Source organism: Rhagoletis pomonella, unplaced genomic scaffold (genome assembly GCF_013731165.1).
Source record: "Rhagoletis pomonella isolate Grant_MI unplaced genomic scaffold, Rhpom_1.0 Rhpom_scaffold_00005, whole genome shotgun sequence".
Lineage (NCBI taxonomy): Eukaryota > Metazoa > Arthropoda > Insecta > Diptera > Tephritidae > Rhagoletis > Rhagoletis pomonella.
This window is the reverse complement of record NW_023458559.1, coordinates 10,019,610-10,043,755: the sequence shown is the minus strand read 5'-3', so window position 1 is coordinate 10,043,755 and position 24,146 is coordinate 10,019,610. Positions and strand designations below refer to the sequence as shown.

Below are 24,146 nucleotides of genomic sequence, written 5' to 3'. Positions count from 1 at the left end.
TAGTCTCGACTCATCCCTTATGGGTATAATTGGAGATCAATTAGTCCTCAACTCATCTCTAACGGGTACTATTAACGATTTAATGATATGTTCCCACGACAGTCGGGTCTACGTAACCGGAACGACCCAGATAGATATATATCTGGCCAAGGACTGCCACCACTCCAGCAACACTCCCCAAAATCTCTTTGGGGAATTTGTATGCTGTTACAACAACAACAACAACAGTACTCGGTGACGGAGTCTCTTTCCCACCACAAATTCAACACCGAATTTGCGCTCCTTTACATGGCAGCTGTAGTAGACGTCGCAAGGCCCCATGCATTGCTTGCCTTGCCCCGTCCAACGCTTCTCATGGATAGCGGTGATTTCAGCTTCTGTCATTACGAGGACATCAACCAGCTGGGCAGAGGCACCTTCCCCATTAAAGGTCCGGACATTCCAGGTGCATGCCCTCAAATCGTAGTCCTTTAAACGTTTGCCATGTTCGTCATCATAAATTATTTTCGAAGTAACACCCGATTTACTTGATTCAAGTATGTACTTGAAATCCACTCTCGCTCACTCTCTTGTGTTTTCTATTTGCTTTTACCTGTTTCAATTTTGTTGAATGCAACTTTTTGCTTCTTTAAATGGGAAACAACGAAAATGTCAAAATCAATGAAAGAAGCTTGAAACAACTTGACGGTACAGACCAAGACAAAGAAGTGGTTTTCAAGAAATTTTAGGAAAATGGGGGTGGCACCGCCCACTTATATGATATGTGCATATCTCAGAAACTACTTGATTGATCTCGACATTGTGCTTAGGCTCCTTAAGTACCGTCTTGAATATTTTTGAAATCGGACAAAATCTACTCCCCCTAAAATATAGCTAGCTTTGAGTTTTTTGGAATTACCGTTACGTTGGTGGAGCCCGTGGTATTTGTCCGATTCAAAAATTTTCAATATTGCGCTTAAGAAGCCCAAGCGCAATGTGTATACCAAATTTGGTTGAGATCGGTCAAGTAGTTTTTAAGATACACATGTATGATATAAGTGGGCGGTGCCGCCCCCATTTCCTAAAGTTTCCTGAAAAGACACTTCTTTGCCAAAGAGCCATTGTATATTTATAATTTTGAATAAATATTTATGAACTCCTTAGCCACACTGCTCGAAAAATCTGAAAGTCCGGTACATAAACAATATAAACTCAAGGCCATATTTAAGAAAAGTCACCTAACTTCGAAAATTTGTATGCGATTGCAATAACTGAGCTATCAGTTTATTTAAAAATAGATCTAATTTTAGATAGTACTACATATTTTGAAATTGTGGAAATTATCGCTGTTCAAAATTTTAAAAATTAAGAGAAATATGGGCTTTTTTTATTTTACCCGATAAAAAATCCCAACAAGCCGAGTCCGACAGTAGATTATTATATGCTATTTTAAAGGCCTATATATCGTGTTCTCAGACCATATTTGATCTTTGAAATCGAAAAACAGTCATTCAAAAACTCATAAATCTATAAAAACGTACTTTCTGACCCAAATCGACAGGACGCGACCTCTAAATGACCTTTAAAAAATCTATAAAAATAGGCAATAATATTTCTCAAAAAAACTAATAAAATTAGGGGGTAGGTCTTGAAATTTCCAAAAAAAAACATTTTTAATTGGCACCCTAATACAAATAATTGTTGCTGTATATATGTATATAAGCATTTAATTATTTTTTAGTTCTTCAGTGGCTACTTAAGTTTAAAAATATAATTTTTAATTTTGTACTACTCGTTTGTCCTATTTTTTAAAGTTATTTTTTATTTTTGAAATAAGTCTATTTTACTATTTTTAGTTAACTCATGTCATCGTTGGCATTGTAATTATCTTCAGCACAAAAATTACCATTATTATCATTAATGATAATTATAATTATCTTCATCATTATGATAATCATTTATAATTATCATTGTTTTAACTCTACCGGTTTTGGTAAAATTTAAATGGTACCAGTGTGAAGTGTCTTTAACCCAACGCAAAAAGAACCATTTAAATCCGTTACCAAATAAATATAAAAAACTTACACAAGACAAATATTTAACCTCCTCCCTTTTTGGAGCCGCTTAAAAAGAGCGATAGATATGAAGAGCTTAAAACCACAACATAAAGTAATGTGTGACACAACCTAATGCGTATTTATGTATATTGCTTCCTTAAGGTGTGGAAGAATTCTTTACAGCAGTTTTACCGAAGGAGGAGCAATACACATGGACCTGGGCTTTGATATTTGCATTCGCGGCACCCGAGGTTTTTACATTTTTCCGTGCCTTACGTATCTGCACCTTCAAGGATGTGAAGTCACCTACTTGGATGGAATTTATATTGGTAAGCGATTCTCAATTAAAAATAAACTTCATTAAACACATATGTATAGCAAGGTTTGGTTTACAGGTACTGTCTTTTGAAATGTTGCATACCATCGGAATGGCAATATTAGTGTTCTTCGTGATGCCTCAGTTGAATTCTATTCAAGCACTAATGCTTTGTAATGCAGTTTGCTTTGTTCCTAGTCTTCTGAGTAAGTCTTTAGAGATGAATTTGAAATTGCCTCAACACCAGGGACGTGAACCGGGTTTGAACCGGATTAACCGTTTTCTCTGCTAATTAACTGAACCATTTTCCATAAATGTTTGGTCCGAACCGAAAACCGAACCACTTTTTTTAAAGGTTCGTTTCCAAAAATGTTTAATTGTAAAATTTTCCCCACTTTTTTATTGTAAATATGCTATTATACATATGGTAATACCATGTTTGTTTACCATCTGAAATTTTTTTTACTTCGTATAACATATGACATAAATTATATATGTTTTTTATATACATACATAATATACAGTATAGGCCATATATATAGTACCCCCATTTTAAAGTGGTATGGTTTGCCACTTATAATTAACTATTCATTTTTAAGAATTTTCAATTAAAACACAGTTCATTCTCTAACAAAGCCCATATAAACCCAAGTTTTAAGTTTTGTAAAAGACTAAAAGAAATGCAACAACCTTTCACTCAAATTTCAAACTTTTTTCTCAGAAGTGTTAGAATATTTTTGAGTACGCAGTTCTATAGGTGACAGGTAATAAGGTCAATGGAAATAAGGTCAATTGACTTTATTTCCCACCCTGGTGCGGACGCGGCGTAGCGTGACGCGGTGTGCGCGGGGCGCGAGCGCGACGCGCGCGGTGTAGCGCGCTGACGCGGCCCGCCGCGAAGCTAAGCAAATTTAATGTTTGAAAGAGAAATAATGTCAATTGATTTTATTTCGTTTTTAAAAAGGTAATAATGTCAATTGACTTTATTTCGCACCAGGGTGGGAAATAAAGTCAATTGACCTTATTTCCGTTGATCTTATTACCTGTCACCGTTCTATAGCCCATTCAATTTTAGTCTGATAATGTGAAAGTTTGAATGACTAAAAATTACCGTTGATTTTTTAGAACTTTCTTTCTCCTATTTGCTTCCATATAACGAATAAACCCTGCAGGGAGTGACGTTAGCTTATACGTAGCTTTAATCTGTTTACACGCACACTAGTGCTAACTATTAACTGTAACGGAGATGTTACAAAAAAGGTATCGGAATTGAAAATTGTCGAAATTTGAAACCGATATCGGTTTGAAATGGTGTTATGAAAATGACTTGACTTTACTTTTTTCGAAGATAGGCACAAGCGATATTCGAATCAGCTGTTTTGTTTGTTGTAAAGTAAGAAATTAAATTGAAAAGTGAACAAATATGACTTCTGCCATGGTATTTTTGCTTTTAATGAATGACACTAGAGAATCCACTCAAAAAATACAGCGAAAAATTTTGCGAAACAAGAGCAATCCGCTGGAACTGCCAGAGGCAACGTAAGTGCATTCGCCGTAGATCTCACATTTGCTGCTTCGTTAAGAAACGTCTACGATTTTGCAGGTTTATTGACCAATATCGCCTTAATAAGGAAGCTTTTGGAACGGTGTTAGACGTAATAAAATACAAGTTAGATTGGTTATCCATTTTTCCGGTGCTACAACTTGCAGCGGCTTTAAGATTTTTCGCTGAGGGATCTTATACCATGTTCTGACCGACAACGAAAACACCTTGAAAACGAGTTTTGGGATTGTGGGCTGAAGGCTGTTCATACCGACTGTTGGTGTTTTCGTTGACATTTCTTTCATCCTTTGTTTACAGTTTTGCTACACAAAAACAAAACCAAAATACTTTTCCTACAATTTCTTTTCATTAACAACCTTTTACTTCCATGCTTACTTTATTTTGGCCGGCCAATTAACAATAAATCCGAAATGACGTATTAAAGATGATAAAATATGACTTCCACTTCGATAAGTAATCGAAAAAAACTAGTGCAGATACCGATGGAATGGATGAGTGGAACGTGAGTTTTCAAGTGGTTTTCAGCGAAAACTAGTTTTCGTTTGACAGATTTTACATGGACGAAAACACAAGTTTTAGGTCGAAAACCAGTTTTACGAACGAAAACATCTTTTCGATGTCGGTCAGAACATGGTATTATCAAAGATCTGTGGGTAACGATTTGAGCGTGTGCTTAGCGAGGAGCACGGTGTCGGTGGTGATAAGGGAATTGCTGAAAGCCCTAGAACAGTCAAATTGTATATGCTGGGTTAAACTTGAAATGAACGACAGCGAAAAATGAAGGGCAAGGGAATATTTCTACACAAAATACCGCATTCCAGACATTACTGGATGCGTGTGTCCCCGTAAAAATTTTAAAGCCCTCGGTTGATGAGTATATATGTTTTAATCGGAAAGGGTATTTCAGCATGAATACGATGATTGTAATTTAAAAAAGTGAAATGTGTAGGTACTTCTATTAACTTTTTATATATATATATTTTTTTTTTAAATTTGTGATAACGATATGTTAATTCGAGCGGTTGGTGCAAGATATCCTGGTTCAAGCCACGACTCTTTTATCTGAAATATAAGCAGCGCTCGACTATTTTATCTAAGCCAATATGAGGCCGGCGAAAAAAACCACAGGCTGTTAGGAGACGGCGGCTATCCCATTGAACCATTCCTTTTAACACCATACAGAGATCCACAATATAACTCCCGCGAATATAAATTTAATATGGTACACTCCTCAGCGAGAAATATTGTGGAGAGAACAATTGGAGTGTTAAAAAGCCGCTTCCGCTGCTTAATCAGAACGCTGCATTATAACCCACAAAAAGTGGTTCAAATTATAAATGCGTGTTGCGCATTCTACTGTCAAAGCGGATAAATTCCACTTCGTTCGTTAACGGGCGTACCTTTGACACGTGGAGCCCTGGTGCTCCGCCGGCGCTGCTGTCGGCCAACGCCCGACTTGTCAAGGGCAGTGCTGCTGGCTGCTTCTCGCGGAGCCCTGGTGCTCCGCCGGCTCTGATGCCGGCCAACGCCTGCTTGGTGCTGCGTTGGTGCAGGCAAACGTTTGTTGCCCGAAGCTGCTGACTGCACCCGATGCCTTGGTGGCTAGCAGGTCGAATTTAATTTAAAGAAAAAGTACTTGTGTTCGAGTTGAAGGTACGCGGGCGAATGCCGCCAATTTATTTTTTCACTTTTGACATAAGCCTAGCAGCTGTCATACATAGAACAGTGTTGCATTTTTAATATCGTAAATTATTGTATTAGATTAGCTTTAAGGTGTGTTCATACAAGGTGATTTATAGGGTTGCAAATTGTATGCTTTTATCGCATTACATCACCCTCCTTTGGAAAAAGAAGAATTTGGCAAAGTGATCAATTTTGCCATATTCTTCTTGCCCAAAATTTATAATCAGAATTAAATTGTTTTGAAGGAACGAATTTAAGAAATGCTTAGGGGATATTCCTCCCTCTTTCATTCGTTCGTTCAGATCAATTTAAGTTTTGGTAAATATTAGATATTTAAATAAAAGCTATTGTATTTACTTAATTGTTATTACTTATTTTATTTATTAAAAGTTATTTAATTGGCAAAGTATCGTATTTGTAAAATAAAATTAAGTAATTATTTTCGTAAATAACTTATGAGGCTGTAATGGCACTACACGCGATGTGGTAACATCTTATATGGCTGGCTTCAAGAAAGCCATTCATTCGTCACTCGTCATTAAAATCAACCGGTTGTCCGCAACAAATTATAAAGGAAAATTAAAATTAAATAAAAGTAAAAATATTTTATAAGCGAACGTAGTGTGCGCGTGTGTTTTTATTTAAACTTAAAAAACTATAAGAGCGGCCGTGTATCTTTGGCAGCCTGCCAAGCAGACGCAGTACGTGGGTGAGTCGAAGGCCCTAGCAACAACACCACAGGAGCAGATTGTCGACTTATTTGCGCGTACAGCAGCACGCACAAAGGGTACGTGGGTGAGTGTATTTATTTTTGAGTTTGGGTGCTTCGACCCACGTACCAAGCGCCTTCGTAGCAGGCGCGTTTAAATGGCGACCGTGCCAAGGAGCCGTGGTGTCCGGGAAAAGATGAAAACTGCCTAAAACACCAATAATTGTGGTAAGTGGTCGTGGTTTGCACGGGACGCCGTAAAATCTTAGTCCCTCGGTTCGTGGTCGTGGTTCCAGGGGAGCAGCCATAATTTTTGTACAGCCACGCCATCGTCTAGGCGGCAAAACGCGTATATGTATGTAGCGGTATGTATGTACATATAATATGTAGCGGTACTTAAGTTCATATAAAATCACGCCACCACCACCAACTGTACATATACATACATACGCATCAATAACGGCAACCAACGCCATCGCGTACATAAGTACAACATTACAACGGAAAATTGTACAATAAAAACAACATTTTGTACATCGAGAACCACGCCACAATTTACATATAACGGCAAGCTAGAGTACAGCTACAGCAAACCACGCCACGACTTATATCTATATATATACGTGCCTAACGGACATCACGGCAACAACGCAACGAACATCGCAAACACCAACTAAAGTATAGTGCTATTTAACTGACTTGGCAACAACGGAAGACAGCGGCGTGGGAGAAGAGACTTTAAATGGCATCATGTTACCAGAGGGCAGTACAACAACACCAGCGATGCAGCGAAGCCGGTGCGAGTAAGGCACATTAATTTTAAGTTTTTATATTTTTCTTATGCTGTTTATTAATTCTCAGGGGCACATACCCTGTATGAAATATCCTCATTATTGAGACTTTTGCTGCATTGAATTTTTAATCACTCATTTCATTTCATCTTTTCAATTCATGGTACAATAAAAACAGGTAGAAGCCAAATTGACATCAAACCTACAAAAGTCAAAGTTTTCGGGAGAGTAAAAATAAAAATGAGCGTGTGTAAGGAAAAATAAAAAATTACATTTCGCTGGTTGACGTTTTTGAGTAAATTTGAAGTTTTGTTGCTATTTATTTATTTTTCTTTAGTTAAAATTTGTTAATTTGTATGTTGTTTTATGTTTTTAATTTATGAGTTGCAGTGTTGTTGGAGGGACTTTCCGGCATAAGGGTCATAGGAACAGCACTTGGCATCAAACGTGCCTTTCCTGAACCTCCCGGTGCATTTATGAAATCGGCTGCTTTAAAATGTTTAACGCACAGCAAGGCATTTCGCTGCGGCTCTGGCCCACAGCTGCTTTCGCAACGCTCTTTACGCGAAGGACATTGAGGCACGTTAAATGGTATCTGCTTCATATTTAACACCACATAAAAAACAACGCTTCGGTGTTGCATTTTTAACACATACATTAAGTATAAACTGCACAACACTACAAAAATTCAAATGTTAATTAAAATTTGTTATTAACGAACATTCAAAAAAAAACAACGATATGACATTCAAAGCGTAACGAAATATAGGAAATAAAAGAAAAACAAGTTGAAGTTTAAAGTTTTGGTTCTCATGAGAGCAACGTCATTTTGGCTTCTACCTGTATTTATGTGCCTTATTTTCAATTTATAAAAATTGTCAAATCGGCTCTGTGGGAAAAAGTGACTTTTCAAATCAAAAAAAAAAAAGAAAAGAAGAAGAAAACGTAAATCAATTTTCAAAAAATTTGAGCTACATATAAGTATGCCTACACATTAGGACCCATGATACAAAAAACAAGGTAGTTCCATTGTCACTTTTTCGTCGCCATATTAACAACCTGACAATTAAGCAGATTGTGACATTTCGTGCTACCATACCCAATATCTAAAATCCTTCAAATTTTCTTATTAATGTTTTGTCGATTTAAAAATATTTTGTTCTTAAGCATAGCATAATAAGAAATAAACAAGAAATAAGTGTGAAATTCCACAACATTTCCTTGAAACATTTTGCAACATGAAGCTAGCAACACAATTTTCATGACATTTTTAAATACACATGTATATTTTAAATTGTGTGAAAGCTGACAGTTTATAGAATTCAGTAGCGACGAAAACAAAGGGGGGTTAAGTGGTTAAACCTTACCCAAGCCGATCATAAAACTTGCGACGCAATTTCGGCTTATGCCTGTGGGTCTTGGCAAGAATATAATCCCTGAAGGTTTAGCTTAAAATGGTTTTCGGGATACACCCTGTGATCATGTTACTTTCCAGAAGGTGTGGCGCCCGTTTTTCTGTACATATTTTCGTTGGAAAAATACCTTATCTCTGTATTCTAGGTAAATGCTTCCAGAGGTTTTTATGCGTCACCAGAATTTTAGTTTATTTGGCTTATACCGCTAACTCTTATTTTTCCATGAGCTTAAGATTGACTTTATATACATATATCCATACAAAGTTCCAGGACTCTACCACAAATACTTCCAGAGATATGCACTATGAAAAATTCGATTTCTATGGGAGGTTCTACACGCACTTTAGATATCGGTTTTGTTTTAGCCTATAACCATTATTGGAAAACTTGTGTCCGAAATTTCAAAAAAAGCCGGTATGGGCATTGTGACTCCTCAAGCGAAATGAACTAATGATTGCAAAAAATGAAATCAAACATCGTAGTTGACCAAAAAAGAATATTAGACTTCATTTACTCAACTTCTCAGAATGTAGAAAAGCTAAGAAATATATAATAAGATAGGATATGTTAAAACAGCCTCCAAAAAATTTACTAAACACGACCCTGGACTACACAAATCAGTTTTATTGAAAATTTGTTTTTATCTATTTATTTTATCCTTCAATTTTGGGTGTGTCAAAATTGTATGTGAAAACAATATGTGTTGCTAGAAAAATTTTACGGCCCATGAGTTCCAAAGTAAATTCCATTGCTGTTAAATGGACAAAGACAATATGTATTAAATAACACATCGAAATGTGTAATTTCAGTAATTTGTGTAAATGTGTAATTTCAGAATTACATCAGAATCACGTATCCGATATAGAAAACTACATTGTGAATTAATAAGATGACATGAGGACACTAACATAATTTTAAAATATGTTCACTAAAATTGTATTAATATTAAAATAATAATTTGGCAAGTTGTTATCGAATTTAATGTAAAATTTAAACGTTTTCAAAATAAGATATTGATTAGTTTTAAAAGGTATATATTAATACAACTATTTACTTTATAATCCCAAATTTAGAATATAAAATGTCCCACACCAAAAAACTTACAATTGGGTAATGCCGCTTCGAATTTTTCACAATTGAGCAATTGTCAAAAATCTGCTTTTTAATCAAAAAGTTGTTTATTGAAACTACCTTCTTTTTTGTATCATGTTAGGACCTAAAGCGGGGGAAAAAAAATTTGAATTTATGATTGACACATGCATATACATATATATATGTACTCTCATTTGATTAACAAAAAAAAGTGAAATTTTCGAATATACAATTGAAACACGTACATACATATACATATATGTACTTCTATTTCTCAATTTTTCTAGCACTAAGTGCTTCATTTGATTAACAAAATAAAGCAAATTTTTTTTCGAAATTGAATTGACATAATTGAACTAAAAGTTCTGAAGTATATATGCTTCTATTACTCCATTTTTCAAAGCCTTCGACTAAAATTTTAAATCCAAATAGAGCCTATAAAAATTAAACTTAAGCGAATATTTAAAAAAAGGGAAAACAAGTTTTCAAAGAAATTATTTTTTTTTTTAAATATATAAAAACTAAAATTTTCAAGTATCCACCTAGATATAAGGGACGCTTCTCAACAACATTAAACTTTACTAGCTTTAAGTGATTCAATATAAGTTTCTTTATCAACAATATTAAAATTTACTACTTTAAGTGACTCAATACAATTTTTCCAGATCGATTTTATTGCTTTATCTTTTTTTCTAAAAATACAACTTGCTGAATTTATCGAAAGTTAATACAAAACCATATACTGATGTACATGTGTACCAAAATTTAAATATTCGACAATCTTTGAAATCTTTTGAAATACATTATAAAAACATTAAAGAAAAAAGCTAACTTTTAATTTGCATGTGAATTTGCACGATAAAAACCTACTCCTTTTGCATGTGAAACACTCCCAGCTTCTTTGCATGAAAATTTCAGCGGATTGTGGTCTAAAAGGACATAACTCAATACAGTTTGTAAACTTTACTTTTCATTTTTTTTAAACTCGGTGAACGGCAGTTAGCAGAAGTAATTTTTCTTGTATTTTATTAAACTTAACGTGTTATGACCAAATTTGACGAAGTATTTAAAGAAAATTATTCAGAATTTTTAAAAATTACGAAGCGTATTTTGCAAAATCGTCCTCTTTCGACAAATGCAACAAAACTTAACGAGTATAGAGATTCACTTATAAATTCGTCCAGTAACATTTTATTACACGTCACGGGTCATAGCGAATCGTGTGAGTTTAGTGAAGTACAGGTAAAGTTAAAACGTTGCAAGGATCTTTTAAGCAAGTGTTTTATAAAATTGAATTCTCAGATTAAAATTCCAATAGAGCCTCTAGCATTAATTTTCAAAACAGATTTAACTAACTCTGATAGCGAAGAAGAGTACTCCGACGCAAAATCACAAGCTTCAGTGAGTTTTGCCACTAAAAGAAGCGCTTCGCTTCCAAGCATAAAAGATTCGCTAAGTGTACTAGAGATTCCAGCAAGTGCAACTAGTTCACCTAATTTTTCAATTTATTCCAAAGTTTTTACAGAAATGGCCACAGCAGAGCAAAAGAAGTCTTTTATAAGCCTTTGTGCTTCGATTATTAGAGAAAATTATAGTGGGGATCCGTTAGCGCTCGAGTCGTTCTTGGATAAGATTAGTTTGATTGAGGACTTAGCTGAAGAAAATTTGACCAGTACATTAATCGCATTTTTGAAATCCAAGTTAGAGGGCAAAGCCCGCGAGGCCATACCTACACAAATAAATTCTGTTAGTGATATAAATCTGCTCTACGTAATAGAATCAAACCTGACAACTCGAAAGTTGTGGCAGGGAAAATAGCGGCGTTACACGTTAACAACAACAATTATTCAGACTTTGCCAAACGCGTTGAAGAATTATCCGATTCACTTGAGCGGTCGTTAATTATAAAAGGAATGACTCAAGAAAAGGCTCACGAAATGGCGATTGAGCAAACTGTTAACGTGTGTCCTCTAAACGCCAGGTCTGACTTAGTAAAATCTATTTTAGCCTCAACAAAATTTTCCGATTCTAAAGACGTAGTTGCAAAACTAATTGTAGAGCAGAATAATGAGGTGAAGGAGCGTCAGGTTTTAACTTTTCGATCGCGTGGTATCAACACGTTTAGAAATTCACGTGGTGGCTATCGTGGGACTAACGCAACTCGCAATTTTACTGGTTATAGGAATAATAGGTCATTTTTTTCTTCTAATAATAATAACTTCAATAGCCGTAACAGTCAACGATATCGACCCGCTAATGGAAACCGCTATAATAATAACAACAATGGTTCACGGGTTAATTCCAACAACAACACCAATAGGAACAATAATGCACGAACAGCAAACGGTAGGAGTAGGAATGCAAATGTCCGTGCTTTAAACGCTCATGCCCCTCAGGAGAGAACACTGGGGGAGCAGGAGTTAAACAACTAAACGATTTTTCTACAGCAAAAAGCATTTACTGCTTAAACTTAAATTATTCAGATCTTATTCAATTACAAGTTTCCGGGTCTAATAAGTTATGTACATTTTTGGTCGACACACAAGCCGACATTTCTTTAATAAAAATTTCAAGCTTTTGCAAAAATTTTCCAATTGATACCAATGATACTATCCGCATAACGGGCGTTACTTCTAATACTGTTGCTACTCTGCGTAAAATAACGACAAATTTGACCTTTTCGGACTTTTTTATAAAACATACGTCACATGTGGTTAACGACGACTTTAATATTCCAGCAGACGGCATATTGGGTAAAGACTTTTTAAAATTCAATGAATGCGTTATCAGCTACGCAAGCAATTTCATTTCCTTCTGGGTAGGTAACAAAAAAGTCGCGATTCCGGATCTTCACGGAACTGAAAGCGATACCTGCGTATTCCACCCAGATGCGAAGTTTTTCGTCTTTTTAATTTAGGAAGTTCACCAGAACCACTTTTTGGGGAATCACAGGAAATCGATAACGGTGTATTCACGGCAAGATGCATAATTAGTACAAGCAACCCAATCGTCAAAGTCATAAATACCACAAACGAAATAAAATACGTAAAGAACTGTAACATTCGGACTGAAAAACTCTCTAATTTTAACGTTTACTCCATTAATAAGACAAGAAACGATGACAACCGGACAAAAGAACTGATTAACGTTTTGAAAAAAAACAAATTCCTAGTTACGCTGAAAGCAAATTACTTAACTTGTGCGTAGATTACGCAGACATACTTGCTTTTCCCGATGATAAAATGACTTTAAATAACTTTTACGAACAAAAACTACGTTTGACAGACAATAACCCAGTTTACATTAAAAATTACCGATTACCATATTCCCAGCGTGAAGAAATAAATCGCCAAGTTAATAAGTTATTAGAAAATGAATTAATCGAAGAAAGTTACTCGAATTATAATAGTCCTTTAATTGTCGTTCCAAAAAAAGATATTAATGAAAAAAAGCGTACCGTATGTGCGTAGACTTCCGTGCTGTTAACAAAAAATTGATTGCCGATAAGTTCCCTCTTGCTCGATTAGACGACATTCTAGATAACCTTGGACGGGCGAAATATTTTTCAACCTTAGACCTTTTTTCAGGGTTTCATCAAATCCCTTTACATATTGATTCACGTGACGTAACCTCTTTCAGTACGGACCGAGGAGCTTTTAGATGGAAAGTATTACCGTTTGGGTTAAATGTAGCACCAAATTCATTTTCGCGTATGATGACAATCGGTTTTTCCGGTATTCCGCCCAATGTGGCATTTCTTTACGTTGACGATATAATCGTTATTGGATGTAGTGAAGCACATCACATAAAAAATTTAGCGAAAGTTTTTGAGACTTGTCGAAACTTCAACCTAAAACTCAACCCCAATAAATGCAATTTTCTTCGGCCGGAAGTTACATTCCTAGGCCATAAATGTTCAGCCAAAGGTCTGTTGCCAGACGACACCAAAATAAACGCTGTTAAAAAATATACAAAACCGACTGATAAAGATGCGGTTCGATGTTTCGTCGCGTTTGCTAATTATTACAGGCGGTTTATACCAAATTTTGCGTCTCTGGCAGCGCCCTTAAACAAATTAGGCATAAAAAAAGTTGAGTTTACTTGGGACAATGCGTGCGTCAATGCTTTTGAATCGTTAAAATCAGCGTTAATTTCCCCAAAATTGCTACAATACCCAGACTTCACGAAAGAATTTATTATAACTGTCGATGCCTCGAAGGTTGGATGCGGTGCTATATTAAGCCAAGACCATGACGGAAATGACTTACCAATATGTTTCGCTTCGAAATCTTTCAACAAAGCAGAACAGAATAAACCGATCATCGAACTAGAACTTTTAGCTATATATTTTGCGATCAAGCAGTTTCGACCGTATGTTTACGGAACTCACTTTACGGTGAAATCTGCCCATCGACCCTTAGTTTATCTCTTTAACATGAAGGACCCGTCATCAATTACGCTTAGAACTATCAGAATACGACTTTACAATTGAATATATAAAAGGAAAATCGAATGTAGGAGCGGACGCATTGTCACGGATTACAATGAACGAACTAAAAGACTCAACTAAACAAGTACTAGCAATAAAAACAAGATCAATGACGAATAAAACACAATTAAAGTACGATAGTGAATGCAATGACAAAATTAAATTACAGGTTTATGACAAATATTCATATGATTTCTCAAAGAAAATACCCCGGGTGAAAACAAATATAGTATATGATAAAAATAATAAAATTTTCAAGTTTGTGCACATTTAAAACACAAAAAACTCGAGTTACTTAATTTTACGATTGTTAACGAAAAAACGAATTTCGATGAGATACTTTCGCGGCTTGAAGTCGAAGCCAACAGTCGTAATATTAAGACGTTAGAATGGCCTAAAGATGATTTATTTTTCGTATATTTTACAATTACAAACTTAAAAGACCGCGGAAATAAAATTTTAAAGAACTTACAAATTATATTGACGGATCCAGTCGAAACTGTGACCCACGACGAAAAGAAACACCAACTTATGACAATATACCATAACGACCCAATAAGTGGAGGACATTGTGGACTCAAAAGACTATATGCAAAAATCCGTACAAAATATTTTTGGAAAAATATGACCCGCGATATATCAAAATTTGCGAAAAATGTTTACTAAACAAGCCAAATCCAAAAACAAAAGAAAATCTCGTTTTAACGCCCACACCTAACAAACCTTTTGAAATAGTGATAATTGATACAAAGGGCCTTTGCCAGAATCAACAAGCGGTAACAAGTTCGCTGTTACTATGATTTGTGATCTGACAAAGTATCTGGTAACCGTTGCTGTTCCAGATAAAAGCGCCAAAACGATCGCCTCTGGTATTTTTGAAAGTCACATACTAGTATACGGCATAATGAATTCAATCAGATCAGATTTAGGAACTGAATATAAAAATGATATATTGTCGGAACTAACAAAACTCTTAAAGATTGATCATAACTTTTCGACAGCACACCATCACGAAACAGTAGGCACAATTGAGCGAAATCATCGCGTTTTCAAAGAATACTTACGTGCATACCTAAATGGGACTTTTTCAGACTGGGACAGAAAAGATAAAGTAAAAACAATCCACAAAAATAGAGTTCAAAAAGTTAGTTGAAACCATGATAAAAACATAACAAGGTAAAACCATTGAGAGGCAGTCTGACGTTTGCCAACAATATAATTTTAAAATCAAAACTCAAACGCACACACACATTCTCATTTTCAATATCAAACAACAACAATTGTGAACAATTTAATTTTTTTATTTTCAATTTTATACGATTTTAAAATGTTGGCAAACGTCAGAACAAAATCATGGCCGACGAATTGAGAGAATGAATTTACCTTGTAATGTTTTTATCATGGTTGAAACTCTCATCTCAACCAACTATTATTTCAAAATATAACAAAAACAGGTATGTATATGAATTTTTCAAGTCAATAAAATAAACAAAAAAATATATAAAATGAAATATTCACAAAATAGAAATTATTCGCCAGATGAACACAATTCCTTAATTTATATAAACGCAATTTAAATATTAGAGATGCTTTAAATGTACTTACGTTTATTTATAAGAAACAAAATTGTAATAACTAAATTACAATACTTTAAACTACAAAAGATAAATGTTACTTAAGACTACAAAATTTTTAATGAACAAATATTGTACTATAAAATACTTTCAAATCAAACATTAAAATGTATAGTTAAATATTTCTGAAAACAAAAAAAAAATTTTATTTAATATAAGACTAATTTATTTTTTTTTCAACTTGAAATTAGTTTAGCCTAATACTCATTACGATTAAGTAATTTTATATAATGTATACTTAGTTAGTATGTCATGGAGTATGCATTTCCAAATTGCTATGGACGAACGAATAAAAGGGGGGAAAGAAAGTTAATATAACATTTTCGTTCTTCCAAAGCAATTTGACATACTATGTGGAAAGAAGATTTTAGAAGTCTGATCATCTTGTAAAACTTCTTTTCCCATAGGCGGTTGGTGTAATGGCACTACAAGCGATGTGGTAACACCTTATATGGCAACACTTATGTTGCCCAAAATAATAAAATTACATCGCGTGTGGTGTCAGAGAACTTAGATAGATAGAGAAGGTGCAAACTGAAAGTGGAAACTATTCGCAGACGAAAAATTAACAGCGTTAGAAAAGTTCAAGTCGGAATGTAAAAATTCTGTTGAATTTAATGTTGATAACATAATACAATGATGAGCAACATGAAATGTGATGTTCTTTGTGAGCAAATAAACGAAAATATGGTAAATCTTCACATAATTTTCATTAATTTGTAATTTTTGTTAAATTTTTTATCTTGTTCTCCTTTTATGAAGATGCAAATACAATTTAAAATAATGATAGTTTGGCATAAAGTTTACACACATACATATACTGGCAATCAAAAGTGAGTGCATGGTGTTTTTTGCTTAATATTTGCAATGTTTTTCAATTATTTTTTTTTATTATCTTTTTATAAAAATGTGGTTCATGCTTTAATCAAAACTATACAAGTCAAACTTTCAAACTTTACACAGAACATAGAAAAATTCAACGAATTCTCGTCTAAATTTTGACCTGTTTAATCTGAGTTTTTAGAAAAATTTGAGTACGCAGATAGATCGGTTTTTTAATTCTAGTGGAACAAGACCAAGTTTTAAGCGGCTAAAAAATCCGGTTGATTTGTAATGATTATTTATTGCTGACGGCTTTTTGCACTTTTTACCAAATAAAAGTGAATTTCTTGTAGAATAAAATGCGCATGACCGTTTGCAAACAAATAAAAAAAAAATTAGCGCTATTTTTTTACAAATTGCACTTGCTATATGCATAAAACCGCAATTCCCGTCGAAAATAACATAAAAGTTTAACTTAAAAACATTGCAAATATTAAACAAAAAACAGGATGCACTCACTTTGCCAGTGTACATACATATTTGTGTTTAAAATTAACTACTTATGAAATAATTTTTGTGCTTGTACTTGCGCTTTCTAAAAATGGGAATAAAAATTGGATTCGCATAAAATAAATAACTAAATAACTAATATTTTAGTGAAAACATTTACAATAAAGCTTTCAGTAACTTTTGGCAAATTTGAGCGATTATGTGAAATTATGCATGCGTTTGTACCTACATATCCATTTACAAATATTATTTTAAACAAAGCTAATAGTAAAATTTAAAATGGAATATGGATATGACAATTAAAAAAAAAACAAACAAAAAAATTATTACTTGGTCCGTCCGGGATTTGAACCAAGATAAACGGCGAGACGCCAAAAAGTTGCGTCGCCTCTAGCATACGCGCCACAGTATATCACTCAAATTCCAATCTCTAAATCACTACATATATGAAATTCTTCATATATTCAAAAAGACAAACGAATAAATATGTATGCATTAATAAATGTAAATATGTGCATGCATATGTACGATTGTACTGCTTTCGTCTTCCCCTCGCCGTCCACCAACCAAAGACAAATTATTAAATTTCTGCGAATTGCCACGACGCCACCAAAATTAACCCTTGGTTGACGAAATATTTAGGTTTTCGCATAAGTTTACATTTAATAAATCCATACTCGTACATTTTATATGGAGAATAATATGAATTAATTTAAAATTCTGCATGTTACCATGTTCTCGACGATACATGTTACTTTCATCAAGATTAACCAGAAAAATTGTGCTTCCTTAACAGTTGGAACCAGCTGAAACCAAAAAATCTATGTCCGCCAAATGGGTTAAAAACCAACTGGAATTGACATTTTTTACACGCATACATGCATACATTCATATACACATGTACAGTGGAGTAGCACTAGCTTGAACGTTGCATTTCTTGTACTTTGATGTGTTTGAATCTTTTATGGTACTGAAGAATTGCTTACGGATGAAAAATATTAAAAATCGTCCATGCATATATGTAAATATACTTTTATAAAGGCTTTGAAGTATAGAAATTTTTAATATTAATAAATAAATAAAATAATTTTTTTGTATATACATATGTAAATGGTGTTCAAGGCACATTGACCCACCTGTACAAAAATCGTGGCGCGTCATGGACAAAAATTTTACAATTTCGGACCGAAAAATGTGAAAACGAGCTAAGTTGCCACGTTACATCTGTGAACTTCCGATAAAACCACATATGTTTTTGTGATTTTAGAAGTTTTGATTTTATTAAAAAAAAATCAATGTATTTTCCTGCAGAAAACGTACACTTTTATTTAATGTTTATTAAAATTACACCTTAAAATACTAGTTAATGGTTGAAATATTGGAAGGGAACAGAGAAATTGAGTGTTTTGTCAAAAATTAACAAAAATTACCAAAAATTGCCAAGATTCGAGATAACTTATTTTACTGGTTATAGAAAAATAATTGCCACTTTTCACTTGGCTGGCCGAGATTTCTTCATTTTAAGATTTTAGAATTTTTGTGTCGGATTGCCAAAGTTGCGCTTGTTGGTGATGAATTTGCGGGGAGATGTGCTGCGGTTGTTTTTATGAAAGAATTTACTTGGCCTTGAGAAATATGCGCATGCGTTTAGGAATGAAATAGTTATTGTTGTATTTGAATATGCGCGTAATTATGTATGTGTGTATGTATGCTGCCGTGAGTTGTACATATGTACATTTGTATATATGTGCGTGGTACTTAGACAGCAATATGCACGTATGTATGGATGTACTTATATATGTATGCGTGGGAAATGCATTTTCATTAGACTCCAAAACTATTGGGGCATTTTCGTAGACGAAATAAAGTCGACTCTTAAGTTAAAGTTTGTCAGCCCCAAATAAGAAGAAAGTTAGTATGTACATACATATGGATATGTAATGTTATGTGCATGTGCAAGAACCTTATCAATAAATGATTTTGGAGTATGTGTATGGGGTACATATGTACATGCGATCAACTAATTAGCAACGAAATTCAATATGATATTGTTGCAAATTATGTTTATTTATTTTCAATTATTTTCATTTAAAATATAATTCAATCTGTAACAAAAACCACAATAATAAAAGTTTAAAAGCTTGCACAAATTGCAAAAAAACGAATTAAACTTCAAGAAATGGTCATCCAAATTTTTAATTAGAATATTTAAAAAAAATTTCGGGTATGCAGTATTGTAGTCCATTCAATTATAGTATAAGAAAGTGCAAGTTTCAAGTTGTTAAAAATTACCGTTGATTTTTTAGATTTTTTTTGTTGGGGTGTTGCTGTTTTTTCCCCATACAAAAAAAAAATGTTGTTCATGTGTTATATGGAAGAAAATGCGAACAACCCTCCACAAAAAAATTCTAAAAAATGAACGGTAATTTTTAACGACTAGAAGCTTGGACTTTCATATACTATAATTGAATGGACTACAATACTGCATACCCGAAAATTTTCTAAATATTCTAATTAAAAATTTTGAAATTTTTATAACAATTTTTTGAAGTTTGATTTATTATTTTGCAATTTGTGCAAGCTTTTAAACTTTTATTATTGTGGTTTCTGTTATAGATTGAATTATGTTTTAAAGGAAATTATTAAAAATAAATAAATAAACATAATTTGCAAACAATATCATTTTGAATTTCGTTGCTAATTAGTTGATCGCATCTGTATGTACTACAAGTATCCATATGCGCATGCCTGGGAAATGGATTTGCATTTGACTCCAGAACTATTATTTACAAATAATATCTACGAGTATTGCAGTAAAAGTCAAAAACAACTTTGAAGTTAACAAGGGCATTGCTTTGTAAATTTTTTTGTTAATGCGTCCATCTTTAAAGTGAGTATGTGAAAAAACCAATTTTATCATTTTTTTAACTAACATGCATTTTTACTATTTACATAATATAATACTCGTACAAGAAGCGAACTTGAACAGATGCTTTTTAAGTTTTTAGCAACATTAACTACTGAATAAATTATATTTAACAAATGGCCATGCAGAAATGCAAATCAGCAATTCTAACTAATATAAAAGTACATTTAATATAAGTTAACTATATTAATTTATTTAATTTTATTAAAAAAATGTACATGAATACGTTTCTGCATTCACATGCAACCTAGCAACACATAGCTAGACACTTGCAACAAATATAACATTATCATAACAGAAATTTACATTTTTCTCTGTTAACTCTTCTTGAAATGTTAATCGCGCTGTGGTGATATTCCATTGATTTATTTTTCAGCCAAACAATTTTACGTTCCAAAAATTTGCACCTTCTCTATCTATCTAAGTTCTCTGGTGGTGTCAGCACTGGCGAGCTTACGATCCACATTCGTTCTGAGAAGGTGTATCGTAGGCTGGCTTCAAGAAAGCGATTCATTCGTCACTCGTCATTAAAATCAACCGGTTGTCCGCAACAAATTATAAAGGAAAATTAAAATTAAATAAAAGTAAAAATATTTTATAAGCGAACGTAGTGTGCGCGTGTATTTTTATTTAAACTTAAAAAACTATAAGAGCGGCCGTGTATCTTTGGCAGCCTGCCAAGCAGACGCAGTACGTGGGTGAGTCGAAGGCCCCAGCAACAACATCACAGGAGCAGATTGTCGACTTATTTGCGCGTACAGCAGCACGCACAAAGGGTACGTGGGTGAGTGTATTTATTTTTGAGTTTGGGTGCTACGCCCCACGTTCCAAGCGCTTTCGTAGCAGGCGCGTTTAAAAGGCTATTTGATTGAATTTTACATAAATACATATTAATTGCTTATGAAAAATGGAATTTAAATTTTTTGTGTTAATATTTGTATTTAGATTTTCTGAGTTATAATTTTAACAATGTATGTAAAATGCTTTCGGTTTAATAAATTCATTTAGTATTTTGGAAAAAAAATCTTATATTATAATTTTGTGGGAAAATATTTTGTAAACACTTATAATAGTTTGTTTTGTTTGTTTGTTTGTTCTTTTGAGCTAGATTTCATATTGCAAATTTGTACATTTCAGATTATTATTTTTTTGTTTTGTACATTTTTGTTTTTGTTTATAAGGTAATAAAGTGAAAGTAAGTATACATACGTATATACATATACAAGAAAATTTTGCATTATTTTATTTTATGAATTCTATTTTTGTGTACTGTTTTTTCTTTGTTTTTTGCTTCATCAAAAATTGTGACGTTTACACCGTAAATTTTTGTTATAACGTATGGCCCTTGGTATATGTTTTCATGCTTATTGCGTGGTTCTTTTTGAACAAGAACCCTGCCATTAACGCTAACGGACGCGCCGTTTTATCGTATATTATTTTATTTCGAATTTTGTGTTTGTTAATTAATTCTTTAACGATTTTGTGCGACTTTTGCACTCGATATTTAACTTCTTTCGCGTAATTTTCTACATTATAAATCGGGTCAATTTTATCTTTTTATTAATCTTGAGGCACTGTCGCCTTTTTCCCAAATATTAATTCAAAAGGGGACAATTTATTATCGAAAACTGTGTTAGTTGTTGTGTTGTGTAAAAATGTAAAATATTTTAAATAAACATCCCAATCGGAAAATGTTTCATTTAAATATGCTCGTAAATATTCATTAAAAACTCTGTGGTTACGTTCGATAGTACCCACAGTTTCATGATGGTGTGCGGTTGAAAAATCGTGTTTAACCTTTAAAAGTTTGGTTAGTTCGGAAAAAATTTCATTTTTAAATTCGGTGCCTAAGTCTGATCTAATGGAATTCATTACACCGTAAGTTAAGACAAACTTTCGAAAATGGCAGATGCAATCGTTTTAGCGCTTTTATCTGGTACAGCTACTGTTACTAAATACTTTGTTAAATCGCATATAATGGTGATTGCGAACCTATTACCACTACTCGACTTTGGTAGGGGTCCTAATGTGTCTATTACAATAATATCAAATGGTTTGCAAGGTGTTGGCGTTAAAACAAGATTTTCCTTGTTTTTAGGTTTAACATTGTTTAATAAACATTTTGAACAATTTTTAACAAACTTGGATACATCACGGGTCATATTTTTCCAGTGATACTTTGTACGTAATTTCGCATAAAGTTGTTTGATTCCGCAGTGTCCGCCTGTTATCGGGTCGTTATGATAAATGGTCATTAGTTTTAACTTTTTATCGTCGTCAGTTACTGTTTCTACTGGTTCTGTTAAGATAATTTGTACAAATTTTAAAATATTGTTACCGCTTGTTTTTAAATTAGAGATAGAGAAATGATCGAAAAATATATCATCTTTTGGCCATTCTACTTTCTTAATGTTGCGATTGCCGGCTTCATTATCGAGCCTCAAAATTAACTCGTCTAAACAAGTTGTATCGTTAACATTCGCAAAATTAAGTAATTCTTGTTTCTTGTGTTTTAAATGTGCACATATTTGAATATTTGAAATTTTGTTATTTTTATCGTATACAAAATGCGATACTATTCGCGGTATATTTTTGGAAAAATTATATGAAAATTTATCGTAAACTTGTACTGTAGGGCTGTCCGTGTAGTTGTTTTCGTTCCGCAATTCTATCGTTTTTGTCATTGATCGCGTTTTCATAGCTAAAACATGTTTTGTCGAGTCTCTTAGTTCGTTAATGGTAATGCGTCAAAGTGCGTCTGCTCCCACGTTTGATTTACCTTTTATGTATTCAATTGTAAAGTCGTATTCTGACAGTTCTAGCCGTATTCTAGCAAGTTTTGAAGACGGGTCCTATTGAAAAGATACACTAAGGGTCGATGGTCAGACTTCACCTTAAAGTGAGTGCCGTAAACATAAGGTCGAAACTGCTTAATAGCAAAATATATAGCTAAAAGTTCTAGTTCTATAATAGGTTTATTTTGTTCTGCTTTGTTGAAAGATTTAGAAGCGAAACATATTGGTAAGTCGTTGCCATTATGATTTTGGCTTAAAATAGCACCGCACCCGTTTTTAGAAGCATCTACAGTTATTAAAAATTCTTCATTAAAATCAGGATATTGCAAAAGTTGAGGAGACATTAAGGCTGATTTTACGTGTTGAAATGCAGTTTCACAAGCGTTGTCCCATAAGAATTCGACATTTTTTCGACTCAGTCTATTTAAAGGTGCTGCCAGAGACGCAAAGTTAGGTATGAAGCGTCTATAATAATTTGCAAACGCAACGAATCGACGAACAGCGTCTTTATCTGAAGGTTTTGCAGACTTTTTTATTGCGTTAATTTTTGAATCGTCTGGCAGCAGTCCCTTTTCTGAGCACTTGTGCCCTAAAAATGTTACCTCAGAACGAAGAAAATTGCACTTTGTTGAGTTTAGCTTGAGATTAAACTTTCTGCAAGTTTCGAACACTACAACATATAACTATGGCGTCATCAACGTACAAAAAAGCTTGATTTGGTGAAACGCCTGAAAAGGCTATTGACATCATTCGAGAAAAATAATTCGGTGCTACATTTAAACCGAATGGTAAAACTTTCCAGCGAAAAGCTACCTTGTCAGTGCTGAAAGATGTTATATCTCGCGAGTTTTTATGCAATGGTATTTGATGGAAACCAGAAAAGAGATCTAAAGTCGAAAAGTATTTTGCTCGACCAAGGTTGTCTAATATGTCGTCCACACGTGCTAGTGGGAATTTGTCAGCGATAAGCTTTTTATTAACCGCCCTAAAGTCAACGCACATGCGGTACGATTTTTGGCCGGATGGATCTTTTTTTGGTACTAAAATTAATGGACTGTTATAATTAGAGGAGCGTGGTTCGATTAAGTCATTTCGCAGTAAAGTATCGACTTGTCTATTTATTTCTTCGCGTTGTGAGTGGCGCAAACGATAGTTATTGATATAAACGGGAGTCTTGTCATTCAGTCGAAGTTTCTGTTCATAAAAATTATTGAGTGTCATAAGGTCTGTTTTTAAGGCAAATACATCGGCGTATTGTAAACATAATTCGAGCAATTTGTTTTTAGCATATTTTGGCATTTGTTTTTGTAAAATTAACTTTAGTTCCTCTAAACGTTTTGTGTCTTGGGAAGTTTCGTTTATTT

The 24,146-nt window shown here is 33.7% G+C and overlaps 1 protein-coding gene across 1 annotated transcript in view; it reads left to right on the top strand.

The window, feature by feature from the left end:
- LOC118739778 (chitin synthase chs-2-like) overlaps positions 1–24,146 on the top strand; it is a 302,066-nt gene that overhangs the window by 48,947 nt on the left and 228,973 nt on the right. Inside the window, exons 3-4 of the mRNA XM_036471285.1 lie at positions 2,199–2,365; positions 2,432–2,558. Of these exons, the coding sequence (XP_036327178.1) occupies positions 2,199–2,365; positions 2,432–2,558 (294 nt within the window). The remainder of the gene's footprint in view (positions 1–2,198; positions 2,366–2,431; positions 2,559–24,146) is intronic.